The sequence below is a fragment of the Falco biarmicus genome, chromosome 3 (genome assembly GCF_023638135.1).
Source record: "Falco biarmicus isolate bFalBia1 chromosome 3, bFalBia1.pri, whole genome shotgun sequence".
Classification (NCBI taxonomy): domain Eukaryota; kingdom Metazoa; phylum Chordata; class Aves; order Falconiformes; family Falconidae; genus Falco; species Falco biarmicus.
Window position 1 is genome coordinate 27,213,568 of NC_079290.1, and position 25,367 is coordinate 27,238,934.

General features: G+C 34.2%; 1 protein-coding gene across 50 annotated transcripts in view; it reads right to left on the reverse strand.

The window, feature by feature from the left end:
* Positions 1 to 25,367, reverse strand: part of RIMS2 (regulating synaptic membrane exocytosis 2) — a 484,966-nt gene that overhangs the window by 178,375 nt on the left and 281,224 nt on the right. For 39 of the 50 annotated variants that reach the window (XM_056332910.1, XM_056332900.1, XM_056332933.1 and 36 more), the window contains 4 exons: positions 23,523 to 23,694; positions 22,826 to 22,979; positions 14,750 to 14,776; positions 7,444 to 7,512 (listed from right to left, as the gene is read on the reverse strand). In XM_056332910.1, the coding sequence (XP_056188885.1) occupies positions 7,444 to 7,512; positions 14,750 to 14,776; positions 22,826 to 22,979; positions 23,523 to 23,694 (422 nt within the window). The remainder of the gene's footprint in view (positions 1 to 7,443; positions 7,513 to 14,749; positions 14,777 to 22,825; positions 22,980 to 23,522; positions 23,695 to 25,367) is intronic. The other 11 variants (XM_056332919.1, XM_056332929.1, XM_056332925.1 and 8 more) reach the window with 1 other exon arrangement.

The following is a 25,367-nucleotide window of genomic DNA, read 5'->3' on the forward strand; positions in this document are numbered from 1 at the left end:
TTGACCAAGAAGCTGTTATTGAGCAAAGCAGATGATAGCTATTTATAGCAGTAGTAAAAATAGATTAAACATTGGAATCTGCTTGCAGCTATAAATATTAAGCCATTACCATAGAATCAAAGGCTCTATAACTATGGCAAGCCTTTTAAATCACTACACAGAGCACACAGAACCTGATAATCAGTGCAGAGATAATCAGCGATAAACAATTGTGAGCTGCGGACACTTAAAAAATGGGCACATGACAAAGATAACTGCAATGCCACCACCCTTTTTTTCATAGGAGGGTTTCATTAAAAACTATGATACACATCAAATGAGGGATTTTACAAGGCACGCTAAACATAGCTTCCTCTGAGCAGGTTTTAATTTTCTCTGTTTTAGGAAAGAATATTAATACATTTGACTTTAAGCATTCACACACACAGTATGACTGTACTTTGCTAATATTATGCTATGCAGCATACATGTTCAGCAGATACTAGTATTAATGAGCTGTTACAAAATTTAGAAGCTTTCAGGCACAAAATTACAGAAAATCACAAACTTCCAAATATGAGGTTCACATCAACAGCACTAAAATAACTCTAAGAAAAACCAACTAAAAAGTACTAATCAAGTTTTTAATTTAGATCTCTTGCTGTTTGATTAACTTGCAAGAATTTTTTTGTATGAAAATTGTTCTAAAAAAGCAATTCATCACAGGCAAAATAATTGCATTGTTTCAGACATTGATGCTAAGTGGCATTTTCTCCACTTTAACAACTGTACTTGATTGAGGCATCAAGCTTTCTCTTTATTAGATATTTAATTTTTAATACTCACTGTGGTTGGGCTTAGAACAAGCATTAATTAAAACAATTATAATCAAATTGCCACAAATACTTAACATACCTAGATTTCACACATGGGCACTTTGGTGACAGTTCAGTTCTTTTATGTGCACAGCTTCTATGGTGATTTGAACATCTAAATGCAGAACTTTTATGTCCTCAGAAAAAGTGCTGACAGTAACTGCTCAAATAAATTGAATTGTTGATACCTGAATAGTTTATAGATTGAAGATACATTATGCACAGGTTACCTTTTTTGCATCCAAATGTTATGCTACAAATATGGGAAGAATTAATCTACAATGAAAGGAACCAGAAAACATTACAGTAGGAACAACAAATTACTTGCTACATAGTTACTCACTCAAAAGGTGTTTTTAGCTCTACTGCACTAATGTGTGGGCCCATTACACTTGAGACAATTCTTTTGATCGTTAATGTGTATGAAGAGCATTCCCATACAGTAATAAATCAGAGCTTGCTGCATTTTCAGTGCTGTCCCTACACTCAGTATGATGTACAAAGCTTCAAAAACCACAGTAACTATACATCTGTATTTCTTCTCATTTTAGTACTTGTCCCTCATTTTAGTACTTGTCCATTTATATTTTCTGCTGTCCAAGCAAGTCCCCCAAATTAGCTTCCTCTTGACACTGTCAATTAGAATTTATCAGTCCTTTCACAGAATATTTCCTTAGAAGTGCTCATTACCACATTTGTAATTTATCCCAACTAGGCTTTCCCTTATGTGTTTCTCAATGTATGTATATATTCTTATATTCAACATATGTCAATGTGTGCTTATGTATCCATCAAGAGACTCTCTGATAGGAATGCAACTTCTTTGCAGCTTTCCAGTATGTTAGACGCCTTCGTCACTCTGTGGGTATGAGGACTGTAGCAGAACATGAATTAACACACTGAGTTCATATTTGCTTAACTTTACTCAAAGAAGAGAAGGCTGCTGGTAATTACTGATAATCTGAAAGTAAAACTTCAATGTATTTACATCTTTACTTTCACAGTGGAGTGATACAGCTTATATTTAGGAATGTAAAACTAGTTTTTTAAAATAATGTATTCATTGAGAGAATTTGAAGAGAGATGTTTTTTGAACTGAGAAAATGATACTAAAGATATTTTTTTAAAAAAATAGTAAAAGTATTACTAAACCTTGCCTTTGACACATTAAAAATGAAACTTAAAATACAAGGAAAAGCTTGAAGGATGATAACAAAAATTCCTGTGTTAAGAACTGTAGGCATAAAGTTGTAAATAATATACACCTCATTTGTTTAAAAGCAAGGAAAATGACCCCTTGACCTAAGGAGTAAACATAAGGACAATTTTAATATTGCTTGAATTTCACTTCCAAATTTGGGGACAATTTTCAAGACACATAAACCCTAAACTACTTGTTACTCAAGGAAGAACCCACAAGCAGGGTGGAGCCTGAGAATGGATATCAACATATAATAAAATTAAAAGCTTGTCAATGTTTATATCTGTAGTTACTAGGCTTTTGGGGCACTACAGACTCCCATTTAGGGCTAGCTGGTGACCTACAATGAAATCCTTTATTTCAGTAGCAGTAGAAGTCAGCCAATCTATGTACTAATGCTGTAAGATGTCTTTCAATGGGCAGTTGATTTCAAACTGTAACCAAGGCATTTGTGTGTTCTGTATCTGCTCTGAGCAACAATCACCAACAGGATCCAGGTACAAAAATTCAGTTCATATTATCAGCAAATAGACAGAAGGACTTTTGTTTCCTCTGCAGGGAAGGCTGCTACATGATGGTGAAAGAATTATTTTGAACAAAGAACTCCTCAGGTGTTTTGAGAAGTGAAGCAAAAATTAGTAATTGTTTTTCATTCTTCTTCAAACACAGAACCATTATTGTAGGTTCAAAAAGAATTTCTTTACTGGTTGTTACTATTTTTTCTAATCTAGTTGGCTCTAACTATCCTCTGAATAAATATCTTATTTGTATTCTTATTTGCTCCTGAAACATCTTGCTATCTTTTGCACAATCAGAAAAACTTATCACTATAAATATTTTTCTTCTCAAGGCTGGAGACTGCATTCTTTTACTTGGAAAAGCTCTTCTCTGCAGAGACTTGCAATGCAGTTTATGCAGAATTCACTGCCTTACGTTCTTCCAGGATTCATCTGTTGAAACATATCTCAGATTACAAGTGTTTCATAAAATGATATAGTGCAGATGAGATATGGGTGTAGGGCTGAATCTTAAGCATTAATATCTCACTTAATAATTTATATTACAACAATGATAAGTGAGATTTTTTATGGTTAAATGGTCTTGACAATACACGTGTCTCTGTTCATAAAGTCAGGTTCAGTAGGTTACTTGTACTCAGCAGGTTACAGCAGGTTCAACATACACTAAAAGGAAGTACCTGGGAAGAAAACTAGAAATTATAGCCTATATTCAATGAACTTCCTTTACTGTAATGCCCATTCAACTTTGGTCAATAGAAAGAAAAAAAACAACATCCTGCTTTTCATTGAATTGTATTTAGTGTTATGGTAATTTAAATGGTGTTTTGTAAAGTGCTGTGTATTTTTTCTAAAATCAATATAAAGATACTATATTGCTTTTATCAATAAGCACATAAAAGCATTTTAAGGGGTATGTGAAGATGCTGATGTGCTTCCACACAGAACTGCTGATGATAGATAGGCAAGTTTATAAGGGCCAAAGCGTTCATGACAGCAGAATGAATGCTTTAAATGATTTGAAGGCTAAGTACAAGCAAACTAAAACACAAATCCAGAACTACTAGTGCCTCTCCTTCTGCTGTCTTGTGCTAAGATTAAATCCAGCAGGGATGAGATATAATAGGGATTCTGTTCTATGTTTTTGATCCCAATGAAATGAATGTATATTGTACATGAATAGAGCTATTTTAAAATCTTGTCAAAATCACTTTTGCATACTTTTTAAAATACATAATATGTTATAACCCTTTCTGACAGTAGCTGGCATAGAACACACATAACACCAGAAAAAAAAAACACCTGAAGTTTGTAACCTGCTTTATCATTATTTTCTTAAAAGCCTTCCCTGTTGACTGAAAAAACACGCTCTGTTATAAAAATGAAATTTATTGAGTCTAAGTAGGATAAAATCAAAGCCACCAGAAGTGATAGCTTTTATGAATATTTTTTCCAAGAGATGTTCCAACTTTTTGTGAAAAAGAAAAGAATTGTTTAGTAAATAGATGTAATTTAAGCATTTTATCACCAGGAAATTAAATTAGCCTATCCAAAGTACCACAGCAGTGAGAAACAGCAACTGCAGATATATTAAAAATAGATGATGATGCAATGGACTGTCCCTTATAAAGTTCCCTCTGTTTTAGCAAATACAATCTAACACAATCTTGCTTACAGATGTACATTAAGCAAGATCTTCCAATGTTGGATTTCTACCTATCACCAGCTTATCCAAAGATGAAGTCAATTGACCTTATGGGACCAATACCAGAGAAGCTACACAGAAAGGTGTTGTGGAGAAAATCTCTTTCAATCAGAAACATGGCCAAGCCAGACAGCATATGTCTTTCAATGAACTATAAATAAATACATCATGAGATCAAGAAAGGTCCATGGATTTCACGAAATCATAGAATCACAGAATCATAGAATGATTTGGGTTGGAAAGGACCTTTAAAGGTCAAGTCCACTGTTTTGAATAAAAGTAAATTAAAGAGGAACCAAAGGGAATTCTTGCTCTTATTAAAAGTTTCTGGAGTTTAGTTTGCAGGTCCAATATTTTGAATAAGCATTAATTTTATGGAAAGGATCACTGAGAGTACCCAACATATGTTAGCAAACAAACATGATGTGCTAGAGTAATTACATGGCAGAAGGAAAAAGAGCAAAGTGAAGTGTCATGTTAAATAAAACCTGAAACACAAAATGAAAGAACTGGGGTAAGTAAGATAGAAAGAAAACAACGAGAAACAAATGGCTTCGTGCAAAGAAAGTATATATTTAATTCAAGATTGTGATGAGTTTGCAAATTAATAGAAGAACCTTAAATGAGAGAAGGATGTGGATGGTAAGACAAGGCAAGGATAAATCAAAGGACTTGCAAACATAGTTATAGCAGCACAAAGGTAGGCAAGAAATAAATATTTAAAAACCAAAAGAACATCAAACTTTCCCACCCACACAGCCAGCCTGAATTAAAATGCATCTACTGTGTAGAACTGTCAGCAGAAATCCAAAAGTTAAAAGATCCTAAAGGAACTAAAGGTACATCAAAAAAAGCTCAGGTAAGGGAAGTAGACTCATTCACTGAACTGTAAAGACCATAACATTTCAAGTTGACAAAAGAGGAGTTTATAAAATCATAAAATTGTAAATCTAGGTGTTTCACAAGAATCCCACTGTTGTTCAAGCACCTGGTAAAACTTCTGTAAAACTTGGTACCTTTTCCCAGGACAATAAAAAGATTTCAGTTTCAAAATGGCATCATACTGGGCTCTCTAAATGTATACCATCAAACCCCCTTTTATCCTTCTTTTATTATTACATTCCAAAGTTAGGTTGATATATTTCTAATTTAACTGACAACAGGAATATGAAAATCCTTCCCTTTGGAAGGACAGGTGATCTGAAAGCCTCAGTGACTATGAAGCACATAGAGAAAGCTAACCATCCTAAGACTGAAAGTACCAGTAAGTAGAAACAAGGGACTTCTAAGGATCACTGCCTTTCTGGTTCCAGCACCTCACACAACTCTGGCTACGTATCCTTCCTGTCTTCTGACTGTATAAAGCAAACAGGGGGGTGGGAATATACCAAGTGATCCTAAATATCCTTCTAATTAAAGTATTAATCTGAAAACTGAGCCTAACACTGTTTGAAGGTAAACGATCTAAGGAAAATAGATGTTTTAGTGGTCTTCCATCCACAACATTCATTCAGTTTCCAGTAAAATTGCTGGAGCCTTAGAGTAGCGCAAAACCTCTGAGGAGAGGTAACAAAAATGTGAATGCTCATGCAGTAAAGAAAAAAATAATCCTTTGGGATACAATGAGTTTTACTGTGGAATATCTGCAAGGTTAGATTGTTCCAACATGAACAAGGACAACTTGCCCTTAAAAATGTCTGCTTTCTAGATACTCTAGCAAAAGACCTACAATGAACCACAGCCAATAAACATGCCAACAATAAGATTTGCCTTGGTAGTAGCACAAAGTCTGTACAACATTGTTAGTTAAAAAAGGGGCTTCTTCATAAAATTTACATGATGTTTAATAATAATAATAAAAAAAAAAATCCATTATCCCATTTTCCCAGCAAGCACAAGACTTATGGCAAGGGAATAGCAGGGTTAAAAATTAAGTGGAGTGTAAGAGATAACCATAAAATATCTGGAAATACAGGGCTGACTATATGACAACACAGAAATGCATCTGAGCTCAGACTGGTACCAGTTTTTTAAGACAGGGCTGTATAAACTCAATAAATTAGGTACCTCGCTAAATGTTTGGATTTATCAATATTTGGCTGCACCCCATCTTACAATATCCAGGATTGCTTATTCTACCTCCTTTCCTAAATCTTATCTCCAGGCTTAGCTGTATTCCTTTGGCTCCTGTTTCCTACATACCCTTCCTTAGCCTGCCAGCAGCATGTAGTATACCTTGTATAAAATTTGCACATATGCTGCCGGGTGGCTGCGTGGCAGGAATATGTTTTGACTAACCAGCTGATCATGGTCTTACAACTGCTGCATAGACCAGGCAGCATATACTGCTCCACCTTTGCTGAGTAAGGTACACAAATCACTGTATATGTACACTTTAGCTAGACCTGACGCAGGGGAACCAGACACTGTCTAACACAGACTACTCTGAGTGGATTAAAAATCTCAGTGGAGCAGCAGGGTAACAGAGTACACACTGAGCTGTGCAGCCTGCTCTGCACTGGTACCAGTAGCCATCAGTACTGGTTAAAAGGTGGCATGGCCGCATCCTAAATATATTCTCTGCTGCAGGCAGCAACAGCATATGATTCTCTGATTTTTTTGTTTTCGGCTATGATTACAGTATTACCTTTTCTCTTAGAATAGGAGGTTAAATAATCTTTCACATGACAATTTTTTATCTCAAACACTCATTTAATTCCCAATTCCAATACTTCTTAGTAAATCAGATTATCTGTTAAGATATCTCCTGCCCTGCCTTAAATGTTTAGGTTTCAGATTCTTGTCAGTGGTATTATTCTACCATGAAGTTTTAAATGATATATCAACCCTAAACTTCTGTAAAAAAAAACCCAAAACACCCAAACCAAAAAAACCCAAACTCTTATTCACATTTAATAAAAAAATACTTTTCTGCTATTTTTATCATTTTATAAAAGCGACAAGGAAATACACACTGATTTTTTTCCCGTTAGTAATTTTTGTGGTTAAATATGCATTACCCATAATACACATGTTGTGTCTGTTGGAAAAATACACACTTAGGTTTCACTTATTTTTCACCAGAAAAACATTACAAAAATCATAATAATATATTATAAATAAGAAAGATCTCTACTGACTGTAGAAGAGTAAATTTAGCAATACCTGAAACAACACCAATTCCATCATCACAGTCATAATCAGAGACTTCACTGTCGCTGATTCTTTTGGACCCTGACAAAAAAAAAGTAAAAATAAATAAATAAATAATCAGAAATGTATAATTTATCTTACTGTAAGTTAAAACTATCCTCAGCCAATAATACATAAATAATGTAAGGATTTCATACCAGACAATGAAGCATTAATATAAGCATATAAGGAAAATTATTAATGCTATATTATTGCAAATATATTAGTGTACCAACTATTTTCAGTTAAATGTTTAATGTAATATTCAATGAAATGCTGAAAAATTGCTTCTATGAAATATTTTAATGTACTTCATATCTATGTGTATTCATTTCATATAGAAACTGGCATCACACTGTTCACCTTCCACTTTCTCATATACAAGGCAGCATCCCTCCCCAAAGTCTTTGAACACCAGAAAAAATAACAATAGTAATAATATTCAATGGATTAACATTTTCTTTAATGTATTAGTAAGCATTATCAGAATAGGCAGCTTCACGCACACAATGCGTCCTGAAAAAACAAAATCTCTCTGTGATACTCTAGAGGAAGCAAACTATCAAATGCTCTGCAAGTGTACACCTATCCAAATAGCTAGAGCTTCACTGCAAAAGCAGATTCCACATCCACAATTAGAGCCAAAACAAACGTAGGTCACCTAAGACAAATACATATGTCAGTTTGTGTTTAGTTTAATTTGACTTCTGTCTTCTGTGGCATCTTTTAAACAGGATTTGATTGCTGACATAAGGATTAAGCATTGGCTTGTGAATGATAATATTCATTTACTTGTTTTAAATGTGAAAACACGTGTTCTTCAGCAAGATGGTATGTCTGTTCTCATTCTCTGGCCATCTAAAAGTGGGTAACTAGAAGGAAGAAGCTTTAATCAAATTGTCACCAAACCTTCTATCACGTGCAAGATTTTTTTTATTCCTATCATAGGATGATTTATTCTGAAAACACACACACAAAAAAATACCACTAAAAACTGGGAGTAAACCTGAAGATGCTCAGGACAAAGCAGGATTAGTTTTCTATCTGGGTGACTGGCCCAGAGGGATCCCTACTCTGCTTTCCCAACAGAAAACTGGGAGAAGAAGTGCTAAGAGGAATTTTGACAAAAATAAAGTTTTCAATTTAAAAAAAAATAGAAATTATTAGAATCATAAGAACTGCTGTCATTTGTCAGACTGTCTAACATTTGTCTACCCACCAGGGGATAGTGCAAGGTCCTTCTTTAATGGAAAGAGTGTGCTTACAAGATCTGTATGGAAATGTTTTCTGTGTTGCACCCTTCTAGTTTTCAGCAGGCAGAGGTCCTGGCAACTAAGACTTCTAAGCTATGCTGTTTACTGTAAGTAATTAATCAACCCATTCTCCACAAATTCATTTCTTTTGGAATCTCAGTATTCTCTTGGCCTCAATAATATGCCATGTCAGTAAGTTCTGCAGTTTAATTTTGTATTGTCTTAAATAGAAATAAAGTGAAGTCTGTTACATTCTTTCAGACAATACCCTCCGAGCTTTTGTATTCTGAGAAACTTGAATCAGCATTCTGTATTCTCCCACAGTCATCTCTTTCTGAGGTGAAATATCATTGTTTAGCTCCTTTGCATATGCAAACCATCTGGTATTCCTGATCGATCCTGCTTATTTGTTTGTACATTTTCTATTTCTTCTGTGCCTTTTACGAGAAGTCAAAAGTGATTGCAGCAATCAAGATGAGCGCGTATAAACTTAGAAACTTGACTGCAGACTATCTCTTTGGGGATAAAAATTGCAGTGTTAAAAATTATTCAACTAGAAAATGGTATCAATATGCTATGTGTTAATTCTTAGAAAACACAATCTAGCCTACCATTGCATTATGCAGTTCCAGTAGAGCAATGTTAATTATTATTATTTAATTGCAGTAAAGTTTGGGACTTTCCTCACTAATAGGAAATTAAAATCAGTACAAGGAAAGCCATGCTTTGGTTTCATACACTCTGCAATTCTTACATGGTAGAATTATTAGTTCAATTTATTGAAAAAATTTAGAAATAGCCATGCTACAATGCAGAGGGGTGGGGTGGGGTAGGGAGAAATGTTACTCTGAATTCAAGGAATGACAAGTAAACTCTTTCTGTAAAACAATAGCAAGGAAGTGATGACAATTAGCACTTGATAAAACCTAGAACATGAGGGCAGGAGTGAAGGAAAAGGTTTCAGCCTCCTAATAGACTTAGAATCAGGTTTCTAGCAGCAATTAAGTCTGACAAGGACAATATTCAATCTGATTATTTTCTTAATTGTAGTATCACAGAGGCCCATTGAAAATATCTCTTGCTTCCCAAAGAACAAGCATCCGTTCTACCTGTGATGTTGTTCCTGCTGCCATTTTCAGCAGAGCCTTCTACTGGTGTGGTGATGTACATATCAGTGAGCAAGGAGGATTAAGTCTCCGTTCTCCTTAGCCGCTAATTCAAAATCAGGTCATTAAATAAGAAGGACAATATTTGTGACCAAACACTAAGCAAGAGAACCCTACTATTCTGGCTGGGATCTAAAAGGCAGAAACCCCTAAAAGGGAGCGCAGAGCAATGCGATTCTGGCATCTGGTAACCCTGGTACTTAGTCGGCAGTGGGACTGTGGCTGCTATGCAGAGGTGCCAATAGCATCACTCAGGCTGTATCAGAGAGCGAGGATTGTCGAACAGGAAGATGAAATCAACTGAACAGTTTGCTGATGCTTATCACATAGATGTTTGGAAGGGTTTGTATCATGAAAGACGTAAGAGGGTTTAATCAACTGTGATTTGAATAAATGTCATTTACTCATCATCTAATTCATCCTTATGAATGAATCTAATTAATTACAACCGAGGTTGATTTTTATTTATGTTTATATTTAAAGCTAAGTGCATCTGCTTTAACATATTTTTAGAATATTATAGTCTCTATTCTGGAGAAAAGATTTGCATCTTTGAGGATTAAAATAGCCAGCTGTTGTCACGGTAGGCACTAAAGTTTTGCAGCTAAAGTTAAATGTTGTAGTAGTCACAGGATACATCCAGCAGAAAAGAGAGACTAAGAAGTTTCAGTGGTCCACAGGTATAAAACACAGGGGTCTCTCTCCATCTCTATCCCCTCAAACTGCATCAACCTTTTCCAGAATCTCCTAATACCTCAAATTCACCAGAATCTAGGAACCCCTTTCTCTTTTTATACACAGACTTCAGTCTTCATTCCCATCCAAGCTGCAGGGAAAAGCTGGGGCATGGGGGAAATGAACAGGTCAGGATTGAGACCCGCTCTAAGGATGGCAGTAGAGAAAGAGTAGAGTAAAGAGAAAAAACAGATTTCAGGGCTCTCTCCAACTGACTTTGCTACTTGCAATAAGGAGAGTCTCTTGTATAGCTGATATACGTTAAATATGTCTCATCTGTAAGATGAGGCATGAATCCCTTCAAGATCAGATCATGTGTTCTATCTCCTCAAGCAGATGCTACATTAATCCAACTCTAACAGACTTAAACCAACAAAAAAATAATCATGTTTAATGAGTATTTAACTTTTACTTATAAATGTAAATTTAAATGCTGGTTAAGAAGTCAAAGCAAATTTAAACCAGAATTAATTACTTGGCTTTATCTTTAGAAATCAATGTTTTCAGGAAGGATGGAGGAAAGAAAGAACGCCAATTAAATATGTAATGTCAAGAAGTACTGTCTGTAATATGTAACTTCTGCAAAGGAATCAGATTATATCTATTTTAAATGCCATTAACTTTAGAAATAGCACAAACTAGAAAATGCACAAGTCAAAATCCTTTACTGAACTGAGAATTTGAAATACCGGTATAATTCCTGACAGCTTAGTTTAATATTGCTTATATTTTTTGCAAGAGTAATTTAATCTGCTACATATTAATTTCAGACAGTAAGTTTCTTCTTAACATACTGACAATGCAAATTTGAAGATTTAGGCTTCAGTCCCACCTTAGCCACATCTTTTCAAAATACCACTTCATTATCTAAGTAATTTGAACCACTGATCACGAAACACAGAAAGAACAATTCATACTTTATCTGGGAAATGTGACAATGAAGTCTCTCAAAAATTATTCCAAATGAATATTGTTAATGAAACTGTTACTTGGTATTTTAATGAATATCTTAAAGTGTTTTACAAATATGCTATAAAATATGGCACTTATTTTAAGAGCAAGATTAAATCCATTCTAAACTCCATTCAAGATTCAGTAAGAAGTTTAAGCATGTAACATCCAGGACACTGGGTGCATCAAATAAATACATTGGTGCCAATGGTTTGCATATAATTAACTTTTCCTTTGATGGATTTTAAACATGAGGAATGGCATCAATTAAGTCTCACTGCCATTGCACTAGCATATAGCTTATTAATGAAATATTCTTAGGGACATTATCACCATCTTATCTGATAACTGGCTGGTAACAGACGGTAAATATGGCCTTCCACAGGATTAATGGTTATTACAGCTACAGAGGGAAGGCAAAATAGACCCCATGCTAATGCAAAATAGAACCCATTAGCTAGTTAAGTCACATTAAAAAAATGCCTTAATTAAGCATAACTCCAGCCCCAGGGAAATGAAAAGATATATTCTTATTCACTTTAGCAGGTTTTGGTTTAATAGCCTTAAACTATCAATGAAACTGTTTTCCAGGGACAGTTTATTTTCGTGAAAGTGGAGAATCTCCCCATCAAAACCTGACAACTCTCACTATCCTCTTTCCCTCCTGCACCCACCTACTCCTTCCTTACCACTGCTGCACAAGCCACCACCCCACTCTGCAGGAGCATGTACACACTAGAACTGGAAGTTTACAGCACTTACACTGTAGCCTTCATTGCAGGGCTGGGCAAAAACACCACCACCTAAAAAGTATCTGGCCCATTATTTTCCATTTCCATTTAAAGAGTACTTTCTGTTTAAATTTTTACTATTTTCCTGTTTTTCGTGTTTATATTCTTACTTTCTGTTAGGCAGAAAAGAATTTAAAATACAGTAGTTTCTTTATGCAAAAAGCTTTCCATTTTTCATCTTCATGGCTAGCAATAATGTAAAGAAAAATATGAGATGCTTTATTCCGTTTTATGAATCAAATACTTTTTTATTTTTTTGGGGGGGGTTTAAATTTTCATGGGTTGCAGTGTTGGTGGCCATGAAAAGCTTTAACAGCTTCTAAATAAAAATAATGTGGAAATAATTGAAGAAATTTTTAAAGCATCTTCTTTGGATGTCCCATGCCTGTCAGTGTTTAAGAGGCATTTGGACAATGCCTGTAACAACATGCTTTAACTTTTGGTCAGCCTTGAAGTGGTCAGGCAGTTGGACTAGATGATCATTGTAGGTCCCTTCCCACTGCAGTAAATCTAATCTAACTTAGACAGAATTGCACTTCTCTCCCTAACAACATTCTAAATAACTGGAACTCTTCCAAATGAATGAAACTATATGCAATCATAAATATTTTCTTGCAAAGCAACCAAAATCTGTGGAGAGTTCTGAACTATCTTCTGATTTCTGCATGACAACTGAAGTTGGCACAGAGCTGTGCTCCACTCTATTATTAATATACAGGGGAAACAATGCAAGATATAATATCTCCTGCACTTCATCTATTGCCCATTGATATTTCTGGTACAGGCCTCAAAAGAAGACTAAAGCCTATATGACCAACAAATATAGTTATCAGAAAAGACTAGGACAGGAGATAGAATGAGAAATAAAATTAAGGTGTGTCAGCTTAGATACAAAACAAAATGCCAGATTTATGGCTCAGGAATTCTCTCATTTTCTTGTGAGACACAAAAAAAAAAAAAAAAGGGAAAAAAGAAAGCAGACTGGGCTCCTGAGCTGGGGATCCTGCTCCTTACAATGCAGGGAGTTTTTACAAGGTTTTGTGGACTCCTTGGGGGAACAAGGGGTAGTGAAGCATGCTTAGGAGCTCCTTCCCTGAAGCTCACGGAAGGCCTTCACAACCACTTAAAGTAACTTAGTACTGCCTGTAATTGTTCCATGTTCAAAACTGACATATAAGCAACTCTAAAATCAGTCTCACAACTGTCTTAAGAATTTGTTCTCATATTCATCCAGTCTCTGCCTAAGGGTTCTTAGCACGAGCTAATTTCTCAAGCAGTCCTGCTGCCTCCATGTCAATCTGTCACTTTATCCTTCTGCACATAATAGTGGGTTTTTAAAGTTTTTAACCAATTTCATCTAAATTGACAGATGGATATAAATATGAAATTTAATTCTGTTCCCACAGATCTTTGAAAATGGTTGCTGGATAGAAGAAAGAAATACAAATCAGAATCCCTTAATGCAAAAGAAACATTATCAAGCTAAAATCTGTGGCTAATCCACAGGTGCACAAGTCCATAGTCACCACAGCAAATGTGAAGATACCATAAATCATAAGAAGACCGTGACATTATTTTAGGAGAGAATGGAATAGTAGAAACATGGGAGACTAAAGGGAAATGTAATGGAAACTGGGTTTTAGTAGTACTATACTCAAGAAACATCCTGTGGGGTTTTGTTTCTCTCCACCATGGTATTGGATCTATTTTCTTAGCAATGTGTGTTTCAGTTTTTAAACATAACTAAAAGGTAATTAGATGAACCAATTCTCAAAGTGATTCCCCTAATTAAAACTGCAGGAACTACAAAAAGTGCCACATGAAATGCACTACAAAATTTAAACTTGTAAAAACTGTACATTATTGATTTATTTATGGCAAACTTCTTAGATACAGCAACTGAATTTGTAACTGGGGATTTAAATCAATAAGAAACTGTATAAATACGAATCAGTATAAATATTGATTCTGATAAGTACTTCACTTACCCCATTTCTGTATTCTAAAAATAGTTACACTAGTTCTCAAATAGCTGTAATACAACAGTGTTCACTTTAAAACAGCTTAAGCAAAATAGCATTTTCCTACTATAGTTAGTAAAGCTCACTACAGTTTACCTACCAAAGTTCTACCTAAAATAAAGGCAGCAATGCAAGTATAGCGTTACAGTACTGCTCCAATATCAATACTGAGATGCTAAGAATACAGAAAGAAAGCCAACAAAAGACAGACTCATGACTCAAAAGCAGACAAGAAAAGCCGAGGAACATTTAAGCAATTTAGCATCTGCACAATAGGTAGAAAAAGCACACCAAAAAAATATCAAATTAAATTTTGCATGTCTATGGAAGCAATAAGCATTTTTGACATGCTGAAAATTTACCTGAATTATATGAATATAAGCCTTTATCTGGAAAACAAATATTGAAATGAAGTAGTGTCAGGAAAAAATACATGAATCAATACATGTAACAGGGATGGTTAGAACCTTAAACTTCATTATAATTGCTGCTGGAGGTTGAACAATTTGATATTGTAGGCCTCATTCATTCAAAACAATAAAACTCAAGCAGCTAGGAGAAATTAAACCACAAAAATACCAGTCACTTCTGGATCAACATTTATACTCAGTAGTCACAGAGGACTAGTAGAGCTATTATAGTAATTTCCAGTTCTGAAATACAACTGCACATTTACTATAAGCAAGTGTTTAGCATCTTAAGACCAAAATGTGTATTCAGCTAAGCATACAACATGAGCTACTAACCTTAAAGTTATTGCACGCTGCTGTTGGCACCTCAGAAGGAAGGTATTAGCAGCACTTTCCTGAGCTGTAGCTATGAATCCTACTTTAAATTTAACAGACTCAGAAGTGATGTTCCAGTCAATCTTCTGTCTCCAGCTAGGTCCTGATTCGGTAAATATGTACATGCGTAAATACCTTATCTACATATCATTGCTACCAGTGAATTTAAGAGTCCTGATGTGAGCGCAATGATTAAATACTCACAATATCTCATTTACTGTTTGCATTCCTTGAGTTTGGCTGGTTAATGTATTTTAGCTTTCCAACGACACCAGGTTTTCTAAACTTGACAATATAACAGTATGCAAATATCTGGACAATTATGAACATATGAATTTTCACTCTGTGTCTGCAGATTTTGTAAATGTGACTTCCATAAGGTAATAAGAAACCAGGAAGTCAGAATAACATGAATAGTTTCTTGCCATTAGCAAGACATTATAAATGTTTTTAATTTTTATTGCTGAGCAGCTCACAGACACAGTCTTAAATATTTAAGCAACAGTCCATGACTAAATGATGGACCTCAGATGAAAAGATATGTCAGTTTTAGGGGAAAAATGAAAATTTTAATTTCTTGATAACTGGTGCTGTTAAGAATCCAATGGATGACTGGGTACCTTCTGGCAAGCTGAACTTTTTTTCTGACAGCCAGGTACTAACTATTTTAACTTGTAGACCATTTCACTAAATCATCTATTACTTACAATTTCTAACTCTCTATATTTTCAAATTCTTTATATTTGCAAATTGAGTTTCTTGATAAGCATAATTCATTGTTATGGCCCAGCTCCGGCATTCCATTAGGCTATAATTTCAAAATGAGTAATGGGGGGGGGTGGCGGTGGGATGGGGGTGTTCAGCATCATTTACAAACTTTAGATGTGAACTGTGCTGCATAACTTTACTAATATTTGTATTCTTTGGTACTAATATTTTCCAGTTATGAATTTAATGAAAAATTAACTCTTCTCTGGCTACAAAATTATGACAAATGGAGTATGGGGAAGTTTTCTAGTATACTCCAGAAACATCAGAAAGTAATCAAAGGTTCAATAGTGCCATTCAAAAAAATATTTACAAAATACTCAATTAACACAGTCAAGAAATTATTTATATTATTAAAACTGATAGACTCTGAATTTGACTTCTGGAAAGATCTGCAAATGGGTAGAGCTTCTTGAAGAGCACAAGAATCTAAAAATACTGATATTATAATGGGAGTGAAGACTAAAGAAGCCATGTTTGTTTCTCTATGGTTACAACACAGAAAGGAAAAAGTCAGATTAGTATTAAACCCATCTGAAAACTTCATCAGAATTATTGTACTGTTATGCAACAGCTTATTATGCTTTAACAATTGAAAAAAAAAAAACCAACACACTACCTTTAGCCAAAACAGGAAGCTACTGTATGGACCTAGATCTTTTAGAATCTTTTTAAAAGGTCACCTGACTTGCTATGTATCAAATGCCTAGCAAGGTTAGTTTACCCTACCCACCGAGTTATTTCAAAAAAGAACATTGCTCTTCTGTCATCATTACGTGACAGAAGACTAGTCTAATAACATGATTCTATCAAGTAACCTGAGCAACCATGTTATAAATAATCAATTCCCTTAAACTACTTCAAAACAGTATTTTAAGTATTTTTGTAGTTCAATTACAATTTAATAAAGTTTATTTAAAAATTTTCAAACAGCACAGAATTAGTAATTTATTTAAGTTTCTTTTCTTAGGGAAAAGAAAAATATTTTGATAGTTTAAGGCCTTTTCAGACACCCCTGTATCATGTTAAATACCTTTTAATTAAAGTATTTAATAAACCATAGATGTACAATAATATAATAAATAAATCATATATGTATAATAAATACAATACTGGTATATATACCCATATTCTATGAACAAACACATCAATGCATGCAAACAAAGATAACATGCCCAAGGCCTATGCTCCATGAAAGAAAGAGAAAAATTAAGGAAGAAGCATGAAAGAGAAAAATAAGTGTTATTTTTTCTCTCTAGGGTAAAATTCTTATAATAACACCCATCATTCATAATCTGTGCCACTGACAATAAAATGCTCCATATTATAATTTGAAAAAAAAGTTACTGATGCATGTCTCCTTTCAGTACAATTTGCTTACCTACTAGTGAACAACATTATCGTAATTCACTCAAGTAAGATTCAGTGACATCGATTTAAAATTATCATACTGATTTACCATACTCACAACAAACTAAAAGGAAATTGCAGAGACAGCAAGATCCTGATTTTGCAGCGCAATGAGGTTCCACAGAAGTCAATAGCTTTCTTTGGAAGACAGGTTTGAAATGCAGGGGCTCAGATTTCACAGGGTAAAGTTTCAGATACATTGTAATTAATTATTATTAAACTTTAATGATTTTGGTACTACTAAGTGTATGTCTTAATGATCTACAATATAGACTTGAAAATTTTAACATTTAAATAATGGAAGAGAGGGCTTGAATTAACATTCAACTTATCTTTGATTTGATGGTACAACCACAAAACTTTCAAAAAAACACCCTCAGCAATGTACCCAGCAATGACAAGTCCATCTAAAAAAGTTTTTCAAAAATTAATAAGCAACGGGGTCCTTTATTTGTGAATTCAGTCCATCAATTTGTTTTTCCACTCAGATGTAATAATTTTTATCATGTTAATGTCTCAGCATTGACCCAGAAAATATGGTCTGACTCAGCAAAATGTACAAAGCTGACAAAAGATGACAAAAACTTTTCATGTGATTCAAAACACTTTGCTTATGCATTATATAATTTTTATTCCCATCTGAATAAATAAATAAAATTCAGAAAAGAAATGTTATATATAGTTTTTTGCACAGTATATGCAGATTTTTTTGTAGAACTATACTCAATTTTTGTTCCCAGAGTTTAAAAACACATTACTGCAATTTGTCTCCCTCCAGATTTTTGTTTTATGCCTTAAGAATCATGAAACTCAGTGAATGGGGTCATAGATGACTTAAATTCTAAAAGTAATGAATCTCGATTTCCCTTTAAAGGAAAGCTACTTCACAGTCTATTTATTTACAATTATTTTGATCTTGACTGATTTTTCTGGTGTTCTGTTCTTGAAAAAATACAATTTGATCCACCATTTTGGACCTCTATATGGTGATTTCCAAACACTGCCATTTCTAAAACCTCTCAGACCTTGTTTTCAGTGGAGTTTATCTCACATAGTTTTACTACTTTTCATTACTGAGGATGCCCAAAATATAAAACTTCACATTTCTTTAAACCATATTGTGCATTCTCATGGCAATTAAAAGCTCTTCTTCCACTGCTGAACCTAACTATGCTGTAAATAGAGACCTGAAAATGTCTGGGTTTACTGTTATATTCACATTTTTTACCTTGTTTGGACACATAGCTGTTATATACATTATACACCCACTCCTGTGGTCTGCAGATCAATAATTCAGACAGCTTGGTTTTAAAGCTGCAAAATCTGACTTAGTAAACTAGTGTCAGTTACATTCCTAAATCATCAGGAAATTCTTAAAACTCTTGAAGTATAACAAAATCTGCTTTAAAAAAAAACAACAACCCAGAGTCAATATAAAACTAAAAACAATTCTTCTTCAAAACACACAATAACCAAGTATATATATAACAGTACCAGCTGACACTGCATGAATGCACGGATTACATGGACATAACTGTAAAAGATTTGAATAAGAATTGTCAGATCCAATTTGATTTCTGTTGTCTCTGTATTCTGGGCTACATGGAAAGGAAGTAATTTTTTATTTGCAATCCCATGGTATAAACCCTGCTTGATTTCTGTATCAGTTTTCAATAAACAGTAATACTAACAAGAAATTCTGTCCCATTGATCCTAAAAACTGTGAATACAACATTCAAACCACATTCAACGTTCAACATAATCTGCAGTAAGCCTCTTAATGAGATGGAACAATAATATTGTGACTTTACCAACAATAATAATCCCCAAATATTTTTTAAATTAATCCTTAATTTTCTGTTTACTATCTCTTTCAGAGGCAATATCAAAAGAACTTGTTTGTCTGTAATTCTAGTTAAAGCCATCTGTAATTCTTAATGTATGGCTGATTTTATGTCAAATGTTAGAGAAAATGAAATTATTTTTAAAATTCACTTCTAAAGTTCAGCAAGATAAGTAAAACAGACCTACAAAGTATCTCACATTTCACATTAGAAAAAACTTAAAATATACTAATTGGATAAAGCCCAGCCAGCTTATGAAAATCTGAAATCTAATTAGCTGAATGACCTAGTAAATTACAATCCTAAATTCTATATTAGTTCCAGTTTCTAAGTAGATGTCTTTCAAAAAACACTAAGGAAAAAGCATGGTAATGATCCTTCATCACTAGGAAGTTCATGAATTGTATGGATCCTCTTGGACTGGGCAAGAGAAGGTGGACAGCTGGCTTAGATCAGTCTGTATGACAACATAATGCCCACTCAAAGACACTGAGAGATAATATACGTAGAAACTAAGCTACTCTCTTTGAAAGCTGGTTCCTAAAAAAATAGCATATGGGGCTCTGTGGGAAGCTTGCACTTTGCTACTGGCAATCTGTAAATATAGGAGTTCAGTCTGCAGGGCTGACAGTCCGCTCTTCTTCAGGAACACTAAAATTCAGTGATATTAAAAAGAGAATAGAAGTAAATGGTAAGTGTAGGTGGTTCTTTTAAACTACCTTCAGAGAATCACATTTAAGTATTGTCTTCAAATATATATATTTATAGGTACTATATATATTTATAGGTACTTGGTAGTCATGAAGATAATGTTTAGATGTGTAGATGTGTATTTACACAAACAACAAACCACCTCGCAATTCAAAATATCTCTCTAGTTATTTCTGACACTAACAATTTTTGGAGGCATGCAATAAAGTACTACATATTATATTCACTAATTCTGTACAGAGAGGCATCAGAGAAATGAGCAGAAAGTGGGAGGACTGAACTGCTCAAATTTTGCAACCCCAGAAATTGAAATCAGCCTATTGTGCAACAGCACAGTAAGTGTTCTAAGATGTGCTTTGAAAAAGACAGACAAACTTGCAAGATATGCCTTCACTCTTGAGATTTTTTTTATACTGTCATCATGTGCCACTGGATAACATCTTCTGTTTCATCATATACAAGAGTTGTTATTGAAGGATGTGAAAAGCACTTCAGAGACAAGAAACTAAGATATTAAGTTTAACAAGATTATTTTGAAACCTAAAAAAAAAAAAAAAAAGTAAAATAACCAGACTTCTATATGTTATTAATATATTATAAATACATTAATTACTGAAGGTAAAGAGTCATAAGACATGCTGTCTGCTCTTTACCAGTTCCCTGGTGATGATGTCTAGTTTGGGAAGAGCTTTTTGGAGGCCGTGTGGTGCACTGTCTGTTTCAGCCTTAGCCAACTTATATTGCATTGCCTATGGCCTTGTCCAATTGAGTGCTGGGTATCTCCAATGGGATATTCCACCACCCCTCTGGCCACCAAGAAATACTTTTATTTCCATTTCAGTGGTGTGACACCAATTAAAAAACAACTTATTTTTAAATCGCTAAATGGATTCTGCTACCATTGCAGACCCCTGACCAGATGCTAAATTTTCATTTGGATCTTTTTCCAGTCCCCAAAAAGGAGGGATTTTAATTCCAAGAGACCTTGTTCCATACATGTAAAACTACCTGTTTAACCTGAAAATTATTTATGACCCACAAGGGTTCAAGAAGTGCACATATTCCCAGAACAGTAGAGAAAATCCTTCTTTATGAGATCCCAATGTCAATGCAAATTCAAATAGCATAGTTTATTGTAGAAGTATGTGAATTCTCCAGAAATCACAGTGAACATCTGACGCTGCTTATTTGGCTGAAGTTTCTAGAACCTCAAGTTATTCAAAGTACCACTCTATGAAGAGTCAGGCTAAATCACCTCCTTGGTGATTTAATGCTTGAATTTCACCTAAATGAAAAGCAGGAATTCCATACCAAATCTTAGCGTTTCACCAAACCACAAGTTTTGATAAGTCCTTTCCTCTACATTTCCAGACAGGCCTATAAGATTTTTCAGTTGAGCACATCATTAGTATTAGTGTTAGTATTGGTGCTAATATTAATATTATTATGTATTAGAATTAGTATATCGACTTTCAACTTTTGAATAAGTATTACTGAACAAACCTTGAGTCAAGTACTGCTATAAACTTTTACAGAATAAAGCAGTTACTGTTTTATTCATTATTCATGGAAGTTATTTATGGCACAGACAGGAATTATTATAAACAAGCAGGATTTGTTTGCAGGACTGAGTATTGCCTGAAAACCGGAATTTCCCTAACTTCACATATAAAACAGCTAAAATGTCCAGTTGGTCTGTAATTCTACATGAAAAATTAAACTTCCTAAAATGTTTACCAGATGGCAGAAAATATAGAAGGAAAATACTTTTTAAACCACATAAACAACAGTCATGGTACTTGAAAAGACTGAAGAGGACTGAATTGAAACAGAACTCCTTACCTGTTAACTACCATTTTTTTCCTCCTTTTGTGGATAAGTATAATCTTACAGCTCAAAGGCTATGCACTGTAGCTCTCTGTTAATGTATCTATCTCAGTATATTATGATATGGAGCATTTTAATCGTTCTAACCATCCACTGCACAGACACAAAAAACTGTCAAATACTTTAAATACTTATATACAAGGGATTCTTTAGTAAAGAAAGCACGTAGAACATTTATAATCTCCAAGCTTGTTTATGTGGCTACACATGCGTGTGTTTCTGTGAGTTTGTGTGTAACATATGCATACACACACTCACATAAATGACCCAAAAAACCTCACAGAATCCTTAGAAATAGATTTTGGTTTGTTGTGGTTTTAGTTTTTTTATATCACTGTTAACAGATATTATATAAAGTTAATTCAATTGATAGCTTTAAATTACTGTTGATTAAACTAGAGAAACAACGAAGTATTAAAGAAACAGATTTTTACCCTTTATTGTCTTATTCTTATGTATCCATCTTGTTAGCAAATTGTGTAAATTCTATTTTCAAAATGTCTACTGATAATATCAAACTACCATGGATCAAGTGTACCAAACTATAAAAACCAGAATTTTAATAGAAATTCCATTTGTGAATGTAACCACGTGAAATAGTATCAAAACAAGGCAATAGGCCATGATATTAATTTAGTTACATATGATGTTATATACAGGTCACTTTATTTTTAAGAACTATAAGCTGAAGAGAAAGGGCCTGCACATTTGCTTTTGGTTAAACAATGAAATGATAAACATAATATAGAAGATAGAACTTCAAGATAAAACCAGCACATTGCAAAAGATCAAGATAATCTGCTCAAGCTCAGGCTCTGAAGTGGGTAGTCTCATAAGAAAAAAATTGCCTGCTGCAGTGTTCAGTATTACCATTTGTAGCCCATCATACTCTCATCAGTAATCACAACTGACCTAATTCATAACAGCTACAATGAACAAACAAGTTCTGACAGCTTCCCATCTACAAGAATTTAATATACTTTACATATTAATTAAAATGGACTATACACCATGTGTAAAACTAAGAACCTACTTTGTAACCTTCGTGTAGGACTCTCGCCATGGAGTTGTCTGCGTGGCAAATATGGTGAGGGATGGGGAAGTGGCAATGAAGAGACATCATGCGTCTGAAGTTTGTACCAGTGAGGTTCATCATCTAGTAATGCTGTCTCTAACTCAATAAGAATCTAAAAAAAAAAAGGGGGGGGGGGGGGGGGGGGGTAAAGTGGGGAAAATATTACATAACAGCATATTTTAAAATAGGTATGTCATAAATTTTATTCTATTATTCACCTGTTGTTAAGGACTTTGAAGTTTTATAAAAATCTTGCATTTAATATGAAAGGATATACCAAAAATCTTTCACAAAACGTTTAGTATCTTATGACAACATTTACAGCATTCAAATATCTTGTAGCAAGTTAGTCAGCAACATTCCAACATTTTGGTAAAAAACACCTATAGATAATATGGATTTTAACAAACAATTCTAAAAGTAATTGAGTAACCATGTGCATGTTGTTACTAAAACAGAACAAACACAGAAAGAATTTAATAAAAGTACTATGTAGTAAGTGATCACTGTTTACTACTAAGTGAAATAAGGACAATTATAAGAATTTAAAAGAGTTTTGCTTTGCTATATTTAATAATTTCTTTCAAAAATACTCTATCTAGAGATGAATATGTGAGCAGCTGTATTTCTATAGTAGCTACCAATAATTGTGTACCTCTCCTAAAAATTCACTTTCTTCCTCTCGAACTCGTGCTTGGTCCCAAAGAGTAATTTCTAACATTCGTTCTCTAAACTCCCTCCGATGAACTGGAGAGTAAATGAATGTCTGATTCCACTTAGGTTCCAATGTTTTCTTTACCGTTTTTGTTCTTCTTTTATTTTTATCACTGAAAAAAACAATTACATATTAAAAATGTTCAAAAGATCATTATACTGTAATAAGCATATCATGGAAAGTAGAAAACCTTAAATCAGCAGAAAGTTTTGTAGTATAATGGACACTATAATCAATGTCAGGACTAGTCCTTTATTATGAAAGAAAGTTCAGAACATATTTTGAGGATAATTCATAGCTCCATATTAAAAACCAAAATTAGGTGATTTCCAGTGCATGTGCCAATTCAAATTACAAGAAGTTCCCTGAAAAACAGGTATGGTTTAATATGTTTGCTTCGGCAAAAGCATTTTCTAAAGCCAAATATATACTTCTGTAAATGAGATTTCCATGAGGCGCAGTCTGACAGAGAACATGCATGCAGAAAATATTGGGCATAGCAAACCTCTGCATCTCAGATAAATGAGTCAGCTGGTTCAGTCAAGCTTCTAGTCCTACAGCGGCTGACTCCTAAACTGCAAGGCCAGAGGGAGCGGCTGACCCACAAGAAGGAATGGCCAGGGAGCTGCGGGCAGTGTGTGGCCTTCTCTGCAGGGTTTTCCTGACTATGGGCTCCACAGGTGGAAAACCAGGAGCCCTGAGAATGAGTTATATGTCTTTTCCCAGCAACGCTGGCAAAAGCTCAGAAAAGCTCCCCAAATCCTTTGGATTACCCCAAGAAACCACCCAGGCTTGAAGGTGGATCTCCATTACAAGGTTAGCCTTGTGTTTTGGAGGTATCTGCACAAGGCTGCTACAGGACTCCTGGCTCTGGCTCCAGGGTGCTGTTGAAAGGAATGTGTTTTGCAGAATATTTCTGCTTGAAAAAATTAATATTTTCTGACGGAAACAAGTTTCACTGGAAAACACCCATGCTCCTTCTACTGAGAATACTGACAAGAGTTCTCATAACAATGCCTAATTTTAAACCTGCTGATTGCTGCGTAATGCAGCTGTGGTACTAATTTATTGATATGACAATGCAGATACCATCCGTTTGCTAATACTTACAACTGTAATATAGTTATTGTATTTCTGAATTGTTACTTAGAAGCTGGATTAACTAAGAAATAATACATTGAAACACATTGTTAAAACAAATAGTGTAATTATTTCTATTATACTAAAGACTGCTTACCCTTGAGAACTGAAATAAATTACATTAGACAAGCTTTTCCAATGAAATTTGTTTAATCAAAGAGAGTTCAGTATCTTCACCTAATTAAATGCTTGACTTATTTAAGTGTATTTTACCTCCAGCATGTTTCCTTCTACTACACCAGAAATATCTTTTTGCTTACTTAGCTTTTACCTCTAAGGAAAGAAAAATTAATTTGCACGTCAGAAAAAAACCATAATTCAATAAGACAAATTGCTGATTCTTGTGTAAGTGATAGAAAACATATAATAATTAAAGAAAAAGTTCTGAATACTTCACATAAATGGGAAACACTAGTATAGCATATTAAAATATAATGTTATGTAACTTTTTGTACCTGGATACTTGAAAGTATTTAATTAAATATTTTCTTTTTAAGTATTTTTTGTTATTACACCTTGCATTGTGAAGCATTCTGAACAGAGACATTTTTGGTACCTTTATTAATCTTGAAAAAACAGATAAGATAATTTAAGCAGGCCTGATTCTCACTTTGGCACAGCTTCAGCATCTCCAAACACACTACA